The 18463-nt window shown below is 44.0% G+C and overlaps 1 protein-coding gene and 1 long non-coding RNA gene across 5 annotated transcripts in view; one reads left to right on the forward strand and one right to left on the reverse strand.

Moving 5' to 3' along the window:
- The window catches only part of LOC133157571 (A disintegrin and metalloproteinase with thrombospondin motifs 20), a 54132-nt gene that overhangs the window by 26529 nt on the left and 9140 nt on the right, over window positions 1–18463 (forward strand). Inside the window, exons 12-28 of the mRNA XM_061284222.1 lie at window positions 1116–1261; window positions 1361–1542; window positions 1682–1818; window positions 1892–2009; window positions 3590–3685; window positions 5090–5256; window positions 5832–5961; window positions 6794–6920; window positions 7077–7287; window positions 7551–7715; window positions 7834–8004; window positions 8732–8851; window positions 9008–9115; window positions 9923–10087; window positions 10721–10990; window positions 11528–11689; window positions 12192–12371. Of these exons, the coding sequence (XP_061140206.1) occupies window positions 1116–1261; window positions 1361–1542; window positions 1682–1818; window positions 1892–2009; window positions 3590–3685; window positions 5090–5256; window positions 5832–5961; window positions 6794–6920; window positions 7077–7287; window positions 7551–7715; window positions 7834–8004; window positions 8732–8851; window positions 9008–9115; window positions 9923–10087; window positions 10721–10990; window positions 11528–11689; window positions 12192–12371 (2655 nt within the window). The remainder of the gene's footprint in view (window positions 1–1115; window positions 1262–1360; window positions 1543–1681; window positions 1819–1891; window positions 2010–3589; window positions 3686–5089; window positions 5257–5831; window positions 5962–6793; window positions 6921–7076; window positions 7288–7550; window positions 7716–7833; window positions 8005–8731; window positions 8852–9007; window positions 9116–9922; window positions 10088–10720; window positions 10991–11527; window positions 11690–12191; window positions 12372–18463) is intronic.
- LOC133157574 (uncharacterized) lies at window positions 12673–18459 on the reverse strand. 4 transcript variants are annotated; one of them, XR_009715036.1, is made up of 5 exons: window positions 18133–18459; window positions 17310–17382; window positions 16084–17012; window positions 15629–15681; window positions 12673–15557 (listed from the first exon to the last, which is right to left on the reverse strand). It is a non-coding gene; the product is annotated as an uncharacterized LOC133157574 (long non-coding RNA). The 4 variants fall into 4 exon arrangements; XR_009715034.1 differs by having other exon boundaries at window positions 12673–15681; window positions 16084–16176; window positions 16253–17012; window positions 18133–18458; XR_009715035.1 differs by having other exon boundaries at window positions 12673–15681; window positions 16084–16176; window positions 16874–17012; window positions 18133–18453.

Genomic DNA, 18463 nt, shown 5'->3' on the forward strand with positions numbered 1-18463 from the left:
AGCCAGTGATGTATGACGGGAAGTCGGCCAATGGGAGCGATATTAGCTACAGTAGATTTGTCATCTGGAATGAGTAACGGCTTAAAACTCGGCTTTCTGGTGTTATCACGAGCTAGCGCTTGGGTTTCCTTATCAAGGTGCCGCCGGACGACAGGCTCAGTTGCCGTCATGTTCCGCATTTTTTCAGTGAACGGAACCCGTCTGATATGCTACTTAGGAAGAGAATAGGCTTCGGTTACGCACAAAAGGAGAGCTGTTATCACTTCATGTGGTTCTGATACTAAGTACCTCGTTGGGGATAGAGCTCCGAAATTACGGGAATTTTCCAAGATTGAGTTGTGGGAATTAAGATAGATAAAACCAAAGTGAATCGGAATCGTGCCCATTACTGCCACCGACAGAAATATCGTACGATTTTTAACGGGTAGGCATGGAAGAGGGTCTTACGCAAGTCAGGATCGTAAACAACCGTAATGACGAACAGATAGACGCTTTGGATTTGAAGTCACACGATTTTAGGCACCTCCCACCCAAACACAATTTGTATATTTTGCGGTATGGACAAAAAGTCTGTCGCAGTACGTAGCAGAGAATGTTTGTAGCGACCGTGAGAAAAGGTAATGCCGGTCATGGAGCGAATGAAGAACGGCATGTAAATAAATCTACTGACATTCAACTCCAGGCATGCTACGGGTCTGTGTCAGATTATTATTTTTACTATCAAAAGCCCATTCGCCGTCTTGAGTTGTTTTGTAGTTTGAGTTGTCAGAAAAGCAAAAGATGTTAGCGTCAAAGTCATGTTTTTCTCTGCTTCTTGTTTGGTAACATTTTCTTCTATTCTGGAAACCATCGTAAGCAAGATTTTCATACCTTCACGCGTGATAGTAAAATTCCCGTATAATTCTTGTAAATTTCCGTTAAGGTTGACATGGTACTCTATTTGAACATCTGGTGGAATTGGATCCAGCCCTCCCCCAAGGATAAGCACGGAATTAGGCTTTCTTTTCAAATACAGCTTGATGTAAACAGAGGATTTTAAAGTCAAAGCGGATCACCTTTCCCAGGTGTGCTCATCCTAAATCTTAACGGGATGTGTTGTGATGATCGTCTTGCAGTATTGCAGACACGGGATGTGTATCAACAAGGAGCTGCACCTGCAGCCGGTCCACGGGGAATGGGGTGCTTGGGGACCCTACAGCTCTTGCTCCAGGTCCTGCGGAGGAGGGACACGGAGCACCACCAGAGACTGCAACAAGCCAGAGTAAGACTCGGAACTTCGAAGCCTATGAAACTGAAACTCTGCTCGAGAGCAACCAGACGAGCTCTGATATCTCCCATCCCGGGGTATTTTTTATTCCAGGCCTAGAAATGGCGGTAAATTCTGCGTTGGACGACGGATGAAGTTCCGCTCGTGCAACACTGAACCGTGTCCGCGAGGACGCAAAGACTTCCGCGAAGACCAGTGCTCTCATTTCGACGGCAAGCACTTCAACATCAACGGTCTACCCCCAACCGTCCGCTGGGTGCCCAAATACAGCGGCAGTAAGTCAACTTGCTCTTTTTGAAGAACTTTAGGACCTTTTGAAATCCTGATTCGGGAATGGTTTGATTTCAAAAGAAAAACCGGAATTCCTGGGCTTTAGCTTTTGGTTGTTTTTTTAATAATTCCTTTTCTGTTTAGTCCAATTAAACGATCGCTGCAAGCTCTTCTGCCGGGTTGCCGGGACGACGGCGTATTACCAGCTGAAGGACCGCGTCATCGACGGCACGCCTTGCGGCACGGACACTTACGACATCTGCGTCCAAGGGCTCTGCAGGGTTTGTCGCTTGACCATTTCAATTTGCACAATGATTCCACAGTTTGTACACAATCCAAACTTTTGGTCCCCAGCAAGCGGGATGCGATCACGTCCTGAACTCGAAGGCCAGGAATGACAAGTGTGGTGTGTGTGGCGGGGACAACTCCTCGTGCAAAACACAGGCAGGGACCTTCAACGATGCTCAGTATGGTGAGTCGTGTACCTTTGCCGCTCCGACTGTCTATCCGAGGGAAGAGCTAGCATAGCTCGCTAGCTAGCTAACTAATTGGGTCACTTGAGCCCCATCATGTACTACACCCAGTTCTACAGGATTCGTCCTTGGCTTCTACCCTTGCTTCTTTTCCTCATATCTCCTTTGGCAAACAAACGCACACGTGGCAATGAAAGACTTCTTGGCTGAGCTTATGGTAGTGTCATGTCGTGTCTTCTGTTATTTAAACGCGTGCAGATTGTTCAGAAAAGAATAGTCAGGCCTCAGTTCAATTTGGGGACCGATGTTTGTCTAAAACCGTCCAATGTTCAGATGACAGCCCTGATTTCATCATTTTTAAACAAACTTTTGTAATGCGGCGTTTCATCCGAGGCCAAACTCTGATTGCTTCATTCTAAGCCTCATCAAGTTGCTGCTCAGATTTTTTTCTTCTTCTTTTGGTTGTTTAGTGGGGGGTGGGCGGTTTTGTACCACTACACCTCGAAAGTCAGTTGGGATGAGCTCCAGAACAAATGCGAATATGTACGTAGGCGCTTATTTGCTTTTTTAAAGGTGAGACTGGCGTGACTTGTGGAGATGATAGGTGGATGATATGCAAACCAAGTGCTGCCCCCTTGTGGCTGGTGGTGTGGAAGCCTAACCAACACCCTTTACCGCCGCCCTGCTCTCGTTTTGGTATAGCAAGAACGACAATGGCCTTGAGTCGAGTTCACCGTCGAGAGATTCTGGGTTCGAATCCCATCAGGGCCCTTCTGTGTCTGTGTTGCAAATGGATGGATGGATATTGTATAATTCCGCTCACATCAAAAATGTTTCCTGTTGTGGAGAAAAAATACCGTTTTAGCCCGCCAAAATACAAGTTGTGCTATTTACAGTGTTGGGGTGAGAGGCGGGGTTTACATTGGACTGGTTCCCAACCAAACATGGACAAACAACAAGTCATTGTCTTACCTATGGTTTTCATTAAACCTAACGTGCATGTTTTTGGAATGTGGGAGGAAACCGGAGTCCACTCCAAATGTCGAGATTTCAACTCGGAACCATATGATGCAGACACACTAACCATTTTGCCCATGTCTATCTTTATATATGTATTTTTTTATTATTATTTGTTTATATTAACTTTTATGAGTTTATTTATTATGTTCAGTGATGTTCAGAAATTGTTGTGATTTTTTTTAATGTTTTTTCTTTTACAGTTAAAATACACCCTCAGATGTTTTCTGTCAAATGGGTTCTTTATAGGTTATTCTTTCTGTCGTGCCCACTTGTTCTCCGTGTTAGTTTATGACCCGGCAACACGCTCGGTGCGGTAATTACAGGCCAAATCGTAACTTCAGGAAATAATTACATGTAATTCCACCGTTGGGCCTCTGAGATTTCAACGGGCCTTCCCGCAGGTTATTTGAAACGAGACCTGATTTTGGGGGTGTTTTTCCAAGTGCGTGAGTCCCCGGTGGTTGGAAGCGGACATCCCTTTTGGAGCATGGTGAAAGTATTAAAAAAGTTCAAAATGCATCTGATCTCTTCGTGCTTTCTGTCTGTTTTTCCTCTTCAGGCTATAACATAGTGGTCCGCATCCCAGCCGGTGCTACCAACATTGATATTAAGCAGGTCAGCTACTCCGGAAAGCCAGAAGACGACAACTACCTCGGTGAGTCGGAGCGAAGCTTCGTGTTTTTTTTTTTAAAGTAATATCAAGTTTTCCTTGGAGCACTGATCCAAAATTGAAACTGGCGGCTCGCTTTACAATTTATTAGGAACAGAGATGGATAACATGCAAAAAAACATCGGGGAACGTCACATTAGCAATAAATCCTCTTTTATGGGGATGATAAAGTCCAGTTGTCTGGAAAGGAGGGAAATGAGGGCCATAGGGAAAAGGCATACATTTATTACAAATTTCTGATTGCAAAAGGCTTAAAGAGTAGCTTGGATCTCAAAACATTTGTATCTCAAATCGGCTTTCCCCGTTGTAATGAATTGAATTGTAATTAATCTGTTCCAGCCTTCGAAAACGCTAAATATTGCTCAGTCGGCAGGTTAGCAACCTATTCTAATAGTGCCACCAACTTATATTGACTTTCCACTGCAAAGAAACCAATGTGGATTGATGATTGTTGTGACGTTTTGCTGCCGCCATCTGGTCGTACGCTAATATTCGATGCCTCGCAGTAAGTTAGGTCAATACCATTATGCCCCGGGCCCCCTTCACAAATGCCCTGTTGTGGTGACCCATGCGACCGAAGAGGAAAGCTGTCAATGAAGGAGACGTAAACTATTGCCGAAAAGCCACTCAATAACTGTCTCTTGCGTTTAGTGTACACGAATGGGGGTCGGCTGGTCAAGGCAGCGAGGGCCGCCGCTTGGGAAAGTAAATGGAGTGTCAGACGCCCTGGAGAAAGATAAATGAGCCGGCGCTAGGTGCTAATTAGACGCATGTGGGCGAAAGCGGATAGCTCGGCACGAAGGCGGGCAAGAAAATGAAGACGTTTTAGTTCAAGTGAGGTTCAAGACTTTCTCCAGTCACTCCGTCAGGAAACACATGCGGCTTGAAAAAAACATAAGGTGGCTCTTTACGACGCTGTGTCATGTTTGTCCCTCTGTTCCTTGTATATATATATATATATATATATATATAAATATATTTAAAAAACATATACCATATATATAAAAATATACATAAAAAAAATATATTTAAAAAAAATATATCTAAATATATTTGAAAAAAAATATATATATATATATATTTTATATATTTATATGTATATTTTTTTTATATATTCATATATCTGTAACTGCTGTGTGCTCATGTTTTGCACATTTGAGTCTTTGCGGCGCATCTTCCAAAACCCGCAATCATTTTTGGATTGAAGATGACTCGCTTACATGCAAACTGAAATGTAAACAAAGTTCATAGCAATTCATGACTGCCAGTGTCTCTACGTGCTGCAAGTGTGGTTTTCCAGAACAATGAGCTGGCGACGGGACGACTGTTTACAACAGCGTGTCGGCCATTCCCATGTTTTCAATGGATTGTTGTTGTCGTTGCTTCCAGCATTATCCGACAGCCAGTCCAACTTCCTGCTGAATGGCAACTTTGTGGTGGCCATGTTCAAGAGGGAGATCACCTTCAAAGGCACGGTCATCGAGTACAGCGGCTCGGACACTAAAGTGGAGCGCATCAACTGCACGGAGCGTATCGAAGAGGAGCTCGTTCTGCAGGTTCATTTCTTAATCACTGCACGGGAGGTCCTCGGTTTACAATCGAGTTTGGTTCCCAGGCGTGGGTCTTAGTCAATTACAAAAATGCAATGTGCTATTTTGCTATTTTTTTTTTGTCCCATTCATAAACTCGATTTTTTCCAGAGAATTTGTTTGTGGTGTAATTCTACTCTTGATCACTAGATGGCGAAAGTTTGTAAATTTGACTAAAGATTGAAAACAAAGTATTTCGGCACAGACAACTTTGTGCTGAAGATGACTAAATGTCATTCCCTCTGCTTTTTACTCCAACAGAAATCAACAACTGCAGATTCATTTAATAGTGTACAACTTTGGAAATATATATATATTTTTTATATTAGTAATATTTTCCTTTCGCGCTACCTTTACAGCTTTGGCGTAAATGCTAATTTCACATTGTCCATTGAAATAGATTCAAAGATGGGTTGATTTAGTGTTCCCCTTTTGTTTATCAGCACTTTGTCGCTGATATCTGTTTTAAAGGTTGAATTTCTGCACAGACAAAATAAAAAAAGCTTTTTGTGACCTTGCCTCTCTCCCTGCCATCATCGCAGGTCCTGTGTGTGGGAAACCTTTACAACCCAGACGTCCGCTACTCTTTCAGCATACCCATCGAGGAGCACAGCGAGCACTTTGTGTGGGATCCCTCGGGTCCCTGGCTGGAGTGCAACCGCATCTGTCAGGGTATGACCTCAACTGGATGTCGTCACCTTTTTCAACCTCGTTGTTTTGACCTTGAGCCAAATACCCGCAAGAGGGTAGAATATGAAATGTGACATAGTTCACGATGGGGAAAAAAAAGAGACCCCCTCCCAAGGAGGTTAAGTGTTTGTTACTCCTGCCAAACATTGAAACTCGAGCGCTCATAATTTCTCTTTTGGTTCGCAGTGTTATGCCAAAAGAACATAACTAAAATTTCATGACGGGGTCGAACGAGTTCCCAGAAGGAATCGTAATAATGTAATCCTGCATTTACTACCTCGTTCAAATTTGGAAGGCCAAGAAATCCCCACTTTTTGTTATTAGTTTCATGTTGGCACAGGTATTTATACTTTTTGTGCTTTTCCACCACTATTTCTCGTGCAAAAAAACCAACTCATTCAGTGCCATTGACGGTTATAGACGTCAAAGATATTAACTGGGTTGGCAGTTAATAGAAAACTTCAAATATATTTATAAAGGTGCACAGAAAATTGTGACTGCCGCTAAAATAGAAGCAGAAGTGACTTCAATTTACCATAAAGTTTCTTATTACAGAGAAAATTAGTACCCAGATTGAAGTGTCAGTACGAATTAGCGTCACTTAAAAATACCTCTGGAATCGTTTAAAAAGAAAGCGCTCCCTTTCTTGAACCCCCTCCTGTTGACCTTAGTTCGACCCAAGCGTCTCACGTCGCTCGACACCTTTGCCCACCACCAAGTTTCCTTTAAAGGCCGGTTTTCATGGGTCAAAGTTCTCCGTGGGATCGAGTTGACATTTGAGGTGACTGATTTGCCAATTTGTGTTTTGGCGCAGGTGAGCGGCGGCGGAAGGCGGCCTGTGTGCGCAAGAGCGATCACTTGGAAGTATCGGAGCAGAGATGTGAACACTTGCCACGTCCCGCCGCTGTCACCGAGCCCTGCAACGACGACTGCGAAGTCAGGTGAGATGCACACGCCGACACTGAGAGGAAAATGTACAGCCGCCATCTTGTGGCATTCTGTCGCCAGGAATTCTTTTTGAGTTGAAGAGCTTCTGTTAGACAGAGGTAGTGCTTTGACGTCATCGTGTGGAATTATATCGAAGTCATGTTTAACAGGTGGCATGTTACCGGGAAGAGCGACTGCTCGGCCAAGTGCGGCGCGGGCTACCGCAGCCTGGATGTGCAGTGTATGAAGTACAACCTGATGAAGAGGCAGCGCGAGCGAGTCGAGGCCAGCTCCTGCGCCGATATCGTCAAACCTCCGACTCGAGAGAGCTGCCACGGCGATTGTCTTCTCAAGAGCTGGCAGTACAGTGCTTGGTCACAGGTATGGCATGACAGGCTCTTAAAGTAAGAAAACTTTTTTTTTTTTGAAAAATGAATCGATTCATCGACAACAGATCAATTATCAAGGGAATCGATTTATTGTTTTGATCTTTTTTTCCCCAAATTTCTTTGCCCAAATGCCTTTTTTTTTTAAACTCCTGACTGAAAGAGTGACTTTAGATTTTAATTTTAATAAATGATCATTTTAATAAATTAATTCCAATTTATACATTTTAATTTGAATGTCACGTTCGTTTAAAACAGTGCTCCAAGACGTGCGGACGAGGCAGCCGCAGCCGAGAGTCGTACTGCATGAACAATCTGGGTCGGCGGCTGGTGGACCAGGAGTGCGGCGAATACCAGAGAGTTCTGACGGAATTCTGCAACGACCAGCCGTGTCCCAAATGGACCGTCAGCGAGTGGACCGAGGTGGGGAAAGTCTCATTCTTTACAAATGACTTCATTTCGCTTCATGGAACAAAAACTGGAATTCGTGGAAGTCATTGACGGGGCTCTTGTGTTTCAAATTTTCGACACGGGCCTCTAGTGCCTGGTGACGTGTGGTAAAGGAAGGCGACACAGGCAGGTTTCGTGCTCCGCCGCCACCGGAGAAGAAAAACTCAACGAGCACTTGTGCGACCCGTCCAGCAAGCCCCCGTCTGTCGGGACCTGCGAGCTGCCCGAGTGCGCATCCTGGCAGGTCGGCGTGTGGGGAGCGGTGAGTAAGCACGTACGCACACACGCACGTCTGCGGCTTGTCTGAGGAAATGGCTTTCACGTGTGGCGTGCAGTTTGGCGGCCAGATGCTTTCAAACGTTGTGGTCCACAACCGCCGGTCCCACCTGATAAGATCTCACTTCTTGTCAAAGTGTAGACAAGCATATGCTTTTGGTTTCATCTTTTTTATGTAGTGCATAAAAAAACGACACGTGTTTCCAACCTTGATTAAACCAAAGCACCCGTTTTACACCACAACATTGTCATGCCGCACCACAAACAAAAATGTTCAAATTTATACAAATAATAAATATCTTGGAGCAAATTAACTGCAAATTTATTTTAGTTGACTTGTTTTTCCTCCCCCTGTCTCGATTATTTATAATTTATCAATACTTATCAGACAAATGGAGTATGAGGTCACAGAGGCAACTTGGGTAGACATGACAGTCGATACTTCACATTTGTGTGTTTGTGTGTTGTAACCTGATACAGCAAAGAGTTACGCGACGTGCTCCGACTCCAGCTGCCATTTCCTCCACGCCACTTTCACTTTCCCCTCATATCCTGTCAGACTAAACCTGATCCGTGTGTGTGTCCATGTGTGATGGCATACATGTCGACTTTGTAATCCTCACAATGCCCCGTCTGATGTATCTATCTTGACATAGCAAGATGATGTTTGAGATCAAATGTGTTTTTCGTGTGTGTGATTTTGTGTCTTCTAGTGTTCCGTTACTTGTGGCCATGGCTACCAGATGAGAGCAGTGAGGTGCTTGTCGGGGGGCTACGGCAACACGGTGGATGACAGAGAGTGCAACGCTGCAGCCAGGCCCAGCGACAGCCAGGTAGGTACACGCACACACAAAACATCACACTGCAAAATAATTGAGCCACTAGGGGGCAGCAAACATGCTGTAAGAAAAATGCACAATTATTTTCCTATATAGACACAAGTAACATTGGGATTTTTTTTTATAATTTTATGTGTGCTTGTTCTGAAGGACTGTGAAATGGCGGCATGCCCGCGGGCTACTCCGGTCCAAAGCACACCTCCACCAGATAACTCTGCTCAGCATCGGACCCAGTGGCGATATGGCTCCTGGACAGCGGTAAGGATGCAAATATCAATCGTTGACATTACTTTACATTCTGAATAATGAATACAAAACCAACATTAGCGCAAATGAGAACCACATGTCATCTCAATGCCAAGATTGAACACCATCTGTCAGTCTGACTTGACCTTGTGGTCTTCGAGCACACCACACACATCGGCCGATATGCAAGCATTCGAAAGTTCCCGAGCCGTTTGATTGCATTCGCGCCCTCGCAAACGTTTACTGTGATGCGCTGTCATTGCACGCTGGCGGCTAACTGCTCCCGCAACAAAGCTGTTTCTAATAATCTGCAGTTAATTCAGCAATAAGTTCAATGCAAGTCTTGGCTGATAAACGCTGGGTTGGGCTGTTTTGAAGAACACGGGGAACCCGACCAATAAACAAAGCCAAAATGCTGAGCGTGTTTTGTAAGATGTCTTTTATTGAAGCGATTCTAATAATGAAACGCAGCGGCGGGTGCGTGATACCACATAATTTGTCTCGAGCAGAGCAAAATGTCCTCTTTATCCTTACACCAAATGGAATGGTGGGAAATTACGGAAAGTTAAAAAAGCGGTGTGCAATGTGTTTTCGTTTTCCCTTCGGAATCTCACGACTGAAGTGCACTTTGGGAACACATTTATAACAACATTGTTTTTTCTTTATGATCTACTGCTTCTTTACTGTACAACACACCTCCGCAGATTGTTAGCATGTTACCGTATATGCCAGCATGCTAGCTGTTAGCGCTGAAAGAATTTTGGCGTAGTTTCTGGGAGAAATGTTTTAGACATAAATAAAAATGTGTGGTCCCTCCAGTGCTCGGCTACCTGCGGCAAAGGGAAGCGGGCACGCTACGTCAGTTGCAGAGACTCCCAGGGCGGCGTGGCGGACGAGTCCTACTGCGTCCATTTGCCCCGACCGCCCGAAACCTCCACCTGCTTCAGCCCGTGTGGTCAGTGGCGTAGCGGGGAATGGTCGCCTGTGAGTAAGCTGAACATCGATTTGCTGTGTTCAATCACTTTTACTTTTTTTGTTTGCCTGCCACGGAGGTTTGCAATAATCGCTCACATTGTTCACATCAGGTCGTGATGATGTCAAAGGGGCAATTGTGTGTGTTTTGTTTCACTGGCAGGGATGACTCTTTGGGAATCGTCTTTTAATCAGTTCATGCGGGGATGAAGTCAACTTTCGATATAAAAGGTTCAGCCTGTTGATGCGCGAGTCATGATGGAAATCACAAACAGTGATCATTTGACCCTTTAGCAATCACATGGCTGTCATTGCTAATGTGGTTGTTCTGTCAAAACCGCTTTCACCCTAAGCTTCTCATTTGACAACCAAACGGGGCTTTCCAAATAGTCGATCACAACAAACAAAACATTTGATTTAACACCCATCCGGGTTTCTCTCTGGTAAACATTTATTTGGATATTTTCAAATTATCCATTGGTGTGCATATGTGTGTGAATATATGAGGCCTGTGAATGGCGACCTCACCCAAAGTCAACAGGCTCCGCCTCCCTCAAGATCAGGAACAGGATCAGCGCTGTCTATTGACTTATTGATAGATGCTCCAAAGGGACATTTGACAGATTGGGTCTGTTCCGTCTGCAGTGTTCGGCGACATGCGGCGCCGGGAGGTCCACCCGACAAGTCCTGTGCTCCAACTACCACCAGCCCGTGGACCAGTCCTTCTGCGACCCGGACGAGATGCCTGCGACGGAGCAAGAGTGCACGGCGGCGCCATGTTCCTCCGTCTACCAGCGCCAGCGCATCAACGACCAACCGTACGGATACCCCAAGGACCCGGGGCGCCATCCCGGCCACAATAGCTGGAACGTGCCGTCATCCGACAACCAGTGGAGGACCGGACCCTGGGGCGCAGTATGTACAGCAGAGTTGCATTTTCTTGCTGCACTTCTTATTCTGTCTAAATGTCGGCATCATTATTTCTAGTGGCATGGAGTTTTTTTCTCCCCACTTTTTTTTTCCAAGCCAGCACTCCACTGCGAAATCTCACCTATCCCGGCGTTGAGTGAAAAGACTTCTGTTCAAGCTCATTCGCCGCTGTCCTCCCGAACGTGCCGACTCCCCTGCCCTCTTGACGGCGGGGCGCGGGGCGTGTCGTTGTAATTGGATGCCGGGGGGGAGGTCAAGGCTGCGTCGCTCGGCGGTTAGCCCAGAGAAAGAACAATTTTGGCTGGAGAAACTGTCTTTAACGCGGGTGGTCAGAAATTTGGAATCGCAAAGCAATGTACATGTTTATGCATTGGAACCGCAAAATGCTTGGAATCCTTCACAGCGCAGCTCATAAACACTCCCTTGGCAGTAAAAATGAATATTAATCATCCTCGGCATTGCAGAATGCATTTCAGTGAATCATTCCCTGGCCCTGACGGTGCATTTTTATGTTCTCCTCAGTGTTCCAGCACCTGCGCGGGGGGCTTCCAGAGGCGAGTGGTGGTTTGCCAGGACGCCGAGGGCCGCAGCAACAGCTACTGCGACGAGAGGGTCAAGCCGGCCGAGTCCAAGAGCTGCAACTCGGGTCCTTGCCCGCTGTGGAACTACGGCGTCTGGGGAGAGGTGAGTTTATCTTCTTGTTTGCTTTTATTGCTCTTACTTAATCGCGGTGAACCTTACTACACTTCCCGCATTGCTGTTTATTGTGTCTTTGTGAGTTTGCCAATTCTGATGAATTGCACAACACTGAGGAGCAGTCAAGTAGGGCTGTCCCTAATAGACGATTCTATTATTTTATCAATTAATCGAACAATCGCCATACAATTTTATTTTCATCACAGTGTGTTTAAAAACAAAAATTCTCTCTAATTACTGTAACTGATTTTTATTTTCTCTGATTACTGTAACCATTTTTTTTTTATTATCTAGTGATAAAAAAAAAAACACAAGTAAATAACAGTTAAGCAATATCACATAATTCGTGCCGATTGTTCTCCAAAGTAAAAGCAAATGTTTGCAGATGTCTTATTTGAATGAAACAGTCATGAAGTGTTTTGAGTAAGTAAGTCAAGGTGGCATTAAATCCCTAAAACGCATCTTGCTGCCCCCCCCCCCCCCCCCCCAGTGCACTCAAAGCTGCGGCGGCGGCGGCAGGCGAACTCGCCTGGTAGTGTGCCAGCGGCCCAGCGGCGAGCGCCTCAACGACTACAACTGCGACATCCTGGACAAGCCGCTGGACTTGGAGCAGTGCAACCTGCAGCCCTGCGTAGGCTCCGCCTCCTGGCAGCGCAGACCATGGAAGCCGGTACGATAGTCTTCCCTTATCAGCCTTTTTGGGCCGGTGACGCGTCACCGCCAATAGGCCCGATGTGTATTTAGTCTAACGCCGCGGCGAGACTCAACTGAGCGCCCGCTTATCACGTGCGCGCTAGTTGGCATGCATTGGGCCCGGCCTAGCCCGCCACGCCGGGGCCCTGCGGTGACATGGTGCTGATTAGAAAGGAGAAACAAAAGAGCTAAAACACACAAAGACACAATGGTGCTTCTCTTAAGCGTTCATTACAAACACATGCATCCCTTTTTTTTCTTTTTTTTTTTTTGGACGGTTTTGCCCAGTCAATGTTATATGAATGCTGTTGTCGCTGCTTTCATCATGTATCCTAAATACACAAGTGTATATTTGTGTATAAGAGTTCAAATTATGGCTTTTATCAAACAGCGACAAAAGGCTGTTGTTGTATTTTGTATATGTATCTTTGTACAGGATTTTTTTTTTTTGTCCCCCCAGCCCAAAGTAGCTTAGTTCTCGTTACTGGTTATTTAAAAACATTTGCCGGTGCTCTTGTATCTCTTTAAAAGTCAATACAGTCTTGTACAGAGGAAAATATTTCCAATTAGTTTTGTTCAGTTCAAGAATGGATGGATGGATATATATTTTTAATTCATTCATTCATTCACCTCAGGTCAGTCAAATGTTCACACCATAGAATGAAAAATACCAGTTTATTTTATTAAAAGTTTCCCCCCCACACACACAAAATATTATTTGTTTATGGTAGATGATACTAATAAATACTGCAGCTTTAATGATTTTAGCCTCACTTCAAAACACTTAAATTCTTCGTCTACATCAAATACACGTGTTGCAACTTAAGTCACACGACAAAAACGAGATTCCCAACATAGTAACTCATGCTTCCACAAAAAGGGGAAAAATAACAAACAGCTGAAGTTACAATAATCCACTTTTAATATCACAAGCAATTGAAACAATCTCTGAATGAAGGTTGCATCATTTCAGGCAGCAGCTCGACAATAAAATGTTAAGACATGGAACGACTTGCGGTAAAACACAGAAAAGCTTTTATAGCTTGTGTCAGGTTTGTGTTTGTGTGTGTGTGTGTTTGAGGGGGTGCTCTTATTTACGACTGCATAAAAGCGCAGCGTGAGTCCATTGCTGTGACATGCAACTTTACAGGAAACAAATCCCGAGCAATTGTAAATCACGATGCGAACCTTGGCGACGGCGAGAAGTCGGCGACGCTTAATTCAGACTGACGCGTCGCAGATGCGCGTCTTGTCCTCACAAGATCGTCGCACCCTTTACATCGCATCACGTCAGCGTCTTTTATTTTTGCATGTTTTGCTTCATTATTCCAAGATGCTATTTATTTCAGAGGAGTACAAAAACACACACAAAAAAATTGACTCAGCTCCTCCCCCTTTGTAAAGTTGATTAAAGAACCCAAAATGTGACACTTGTGTCGTTTCTCCATGCTGACAAAGTATCACACAGGTTTAAAGAAGGATTTAATGTTAAAATTAAAAAAAAAAAAAGAAAAGAAAATACAACCAAAAGGCCACATCAAGTATTTGAAACAATTTATTATGCAATTACCAATATACAGTATTCAGGCATTCAACCCAATTCATAAATTTATAAATACGTGATATGTGTGTGTGTATGTATATATATATATATATATATATATATATATATATATATATATATATATAATTATGTATACATATATTTCATATTAGTTATATATATATTATAAAAAATATATACAAATATATAATATATATAATAAACTATATAATATATGTATATATAAAAATAGCCCACTTGTTTGTATTATTCCTTTATTTTTTTTCAAGTAGCCTTACCTTGCACGAGTACCTCTTGTTTGTTCTCATCGAGGCGTTCATTACCTGTTAAAACTGCAATTTTTATTTGTATTATTATGAATGATGCACTGTAGTTTCAAATCCCATTTTATTTTGCTACTACTCTGTCTAGGGAATGATGATTTGAAGCTTTATTTCAAGGCATTTGCAGTGATTCTTCACTCACCCGAATCGGCCGTGACTTTTCTTGTTCCCTCCATCATCGCACATTGAATCGTGTTTGTTCAAAGAAAAGACTCCAAGCAATCGGCGTATTTATTGCACAAACGGTAGAAAATCAAAAAGTGTGAACCACCTTGGAAGCTGTGTGTGTATTGTTGGCCTTCCACGTGGGATCAGTTGGCCAGGAAAAGATCAATTTCAGTCATTTGCTGGCTTCTAATAAAAACATGGCGTTTCCTGGTGAGCTGCGTTCCCACCAACGGACGCACAGCGACCCTCAACTCATCCCAAATGAAAGCCACATGCGCAACGTTGACATATTTGACTTTGGCCTGAGGGTAGAACTTGCCTTTAAACCTGTTACACACACACACACACGTACTAGCTACGTCCATTGCCTGTGACATCACTGAGCTCATGTTTCTCGTTTCAACCTCCTTTTAGTTGTTCAGGCCTTTACTCTCATTGTACAACAAAATTGGGGTCAAAGGTGGCTGTACGTCCCATACGACTGTTTGCCAGCCAATCACGTAAAGGCAAACACATTTCTGTTTGAGAACCGCTGATTTGGAGTCTTTGTTTGACTTGATCTCAGAACTTTGTGCTAACCACTAAGCCTGCTATGGGGCAGTTAAGGCTACAAAGTTGTTTTTGTCCTAAAATCAATCCGGCCTGACAACAGAAATTCTGAGCAATTTGCATGTCCTACCTTTTTTAAAAGTGAGTACGGAAAGCTATAAGGTCATTTATTTTATGCTTGTGTCAAGTAATGGGTGTGATGGTGGCCCTAAAAGGACAAATGTCATTGCATTCAAACAATGTTCATGACAAGTTCTGCAGTTAGTCACGATGGCTATTGTGATCATTTCGGGCTAGAGGACCTGATGACAAATGAGAGGAGGCTGGATGTGGAGGTCTGGAATTCTTTAGGGTGCTCCTGCAGGGACCACAGTGTCCGCGGCACCTCTTTGACCAAGGTCACAGGTCGTCTGGTTTTTGTCAACGTCCGTCATCCGAGCACCTTTTAGACCCGAGGGAGCGCTTCTTACACGTACAAGGTAGCGTTGCAGACTCGGTGGAGCCTGAATCTGGTGCCGTTCAGACCTGTCCATGCTCCCGAGTAGCTTTTGGAGTGGTACTATGTAGTTTGGAATTACCTCATGGCATTTAACTTTAACGCCACACTGAAAATCAGAGTTTGGTACGTACCTTGGGCTTAAGGTCATAGTTCGCATTCGGGACGGGAGGAGAACAGATGTTTTCTGTAGACAGGAATATATTTAGTTACATTTAAAATGGAACTCCCAAAATACAAACTGCTAGCAGTGAATTTGCCAGTAAATACGTACAAGAGGACTTTTTTTTAGACGTGCAACTAGTAATGGATTATTCAACAATTAATCAATCATCAAATTAATTGATGAATTGAAATTAGCCAATTTTTTTAATTTGGAATTTCAACTGGATATATTAAAAAGGAATATTCTATAGGTTTTGAATTATATTAATCGATTAATCGGCAAACTAATCATCAGATGAATCGACTATTTAAATAATCGCTAGTTGGAATTGGCAATCATAACCAGTTAGGGCTCATAAAATCATCTTTTGAATTTGAATATAAATGTTATTATCGGTCAAATTTCTTTAGGTAAACATTGAACCTGGATTCTGTAAACGTAGCCTCTCCATTTTGCAGAACTGAGTTCTACTTAAGACGAAGCTGAAGACTTCCATCCAGCGACAGGCCGAAAAAGCTGTAACGGGAGACAGTTGGGATAGTTAAAGCCCGGAAATGAACATCGTCCTGATAAAACAAGCCTACAGTCTTACTCTTGCATCTGTTTGTTGGTGTCCATGTTTTGAGATCTTGAAGCTTTTCTAAGAACTGTCGACTGAGTGGAAACACAGCTGGCTAGCATTTAGCGGCAAGAGGAAGTTCAGCTCTTTGTCGACGTCAAAGGTCAACCATTTTGTGACGTTGCTGCCAAAATCCGTTTGTGTCCGAGATGTATGCTGTTTGTGCAAGGATCTTTTATTTTCGTCTGTGTTGCGTAGCCCCAAGGCAGGAAGGGAGGGAGGGGGGTCGGCCTCTGTGGAATGTTTAGGCCAGAACTGTGCTGTTTTGGCATTTCACTTTGACTTATGGCGATGTGCTATATCACTTCGGAGTGCTGTTGACTTAAAAAGGAAACCACGTGAAAGAAGTTGTACATGCTCGGAGATGGCGAAACCAGTTGACAGAAACGGAATTGGACTTGGACAGAAAATCATTTCCACGATCTTGGTCCAGACGAAACGTGACTGTCACATCTGAAAGTCATCAAGCGTTTGTGTATGAAGCAAAGAGAACTTGCTCGATACCAAGTTCGGATTTCACACGACTTAGCTAAAAACACATCTGGCCGGAGAACAGATCGATGCCTCTTGACATTCTTACGACAACATTCTTACCAGCTGCTCCCCCGTCGAGTTTTGTTTTGACTCAGGTCTTTTGCGAGCTCCCTACAAACGTGAATCGAGATGTTCTGTGACTCTTTATCGTCTTCCCTCGCGTAGTGTTTCATCTCCATCGAGCCCAGACGTGCTCATGCTGGTAGAAAACAAAAACATACATGGAGCTCAGTTCCTTATGCTTTGCCATGAATCGGAATCGGCTGGGAATCAAGTCCGTTCTGTTCACTCCCACAACGGCGCAAACACATTTTTGAATTTGCCCGTCTTCAAAATAGAGAAAGAAACTAGGCAGCGTTTTATTTGGGGGGTCTGTTATATTTCAGAAATAGGTTCTGACTCTAACCAACCCCCCCTTAATCTAAACATGCAGTTAACGGACTTTTAGCCAAACGTGTTAGTCACTGTGTGATTGACACGTAACCTTGACACTCACCTTTTGGGCGGCTGCGGTCTCCCTTAAAAGCTTTGACTAATGACTGCATGGTCCAAAAAGGCCATTGGTTAGTCTACAGAACAAGAAAACAATCAGATTCCACTGCAAAGGTCATCTCAAATGTCACCATCAGACAAAAGCCAGATTGAAAGTCACGACCTGAAAACCCAAAAAACAGACATTCGCCACATTCCGGTGATTGTCACCATTTGTTTCGTTTTTTCAGAGGTCTGTAATCATTTCTAATGGTTCTTATTGGCTTACTTGGTGGTGGACAACGAGTGGGCGGCATCATCTTTTGTTTGCCACTCCTACACAAAGCCGTCCCCCCCCCCCCCCAAAAAAGAAGAAATTCAGCAATAAATGTTCAATTATCCGTAACAACGCTTGATTAACTTTCCGTGTGTCTGTTTCAAATCAAGCGTGTCTGCTTTAGCACTCAATTAAGTGATTTGTTGGAGAACTGTGAAACTGTCAAATGTGGAATGTCGCCCTGGATGGACTTAAAGCGGATCGTTGCGAGTTTCTTGCTCCATTATGTGAATGGCTTTCCCTTGGCCGCCATTCTGCTGGTTTATGCACGGCGAATGAGTGATTCCGCTTTAATCCCTCCATGAATCCTTCTTCGCCACCCCGGATTACAACAGATGTAAGCCGGCTAATCATGTGAAATTAATGGCCGTGACAACGTGGGAGGGCAAAATGTGTTTCCCATGTGGAATATTTTCTCACACACATTTTAAACTTCATTTACATTACATTAAAAAAGTACAGCTGTTGTCTAATTTTATAAGCAATTAAAATTGTCAAAGGGCGCCCTTACCTGAGTGGTTGCTCTCGGGTCCTAAAGGTCAGCGGGTTGTTTTCCCCTCATTTCTGTCTGAAAGGTTGAAGCGGTCTTGCAGTCCACTACACTTCAGTAAACTGCGTTGTGCTGTGCCAGCTCTCTGAGATGCACTAATGGCTGACATATGATGCAAGGGAGGAGCACATATAGCCGTCTTTATCCACCGCCCCCCCATAGACACACACACAAAGACACACACTCCTCTCCCTCCTCCCGCCATTAAAATGCAGATAAAGTTCAGCCAGGGGAGCGTAGCCCGTATGGCTGCGATTTTCTTTCTTCCTTCCCTCTTTTACGGCACCGAGGA

This window comes from Syngnathus typhle, linkage group LG7, assembly GCF_033458585.1.
Source record: "Syngnathus typhle isolate RoL2023-S1 ecotype Sweden linkage group LG7, RoL_Styp_1.0, whole genome shotgun sequence".
NCBI classification, from domain to species: Eukaryota; Metazoa; Chordata; class Actinopteri; order Syngnathiformes; family Syngnathidae; genus Syngnathus; species Syngnathus typhle.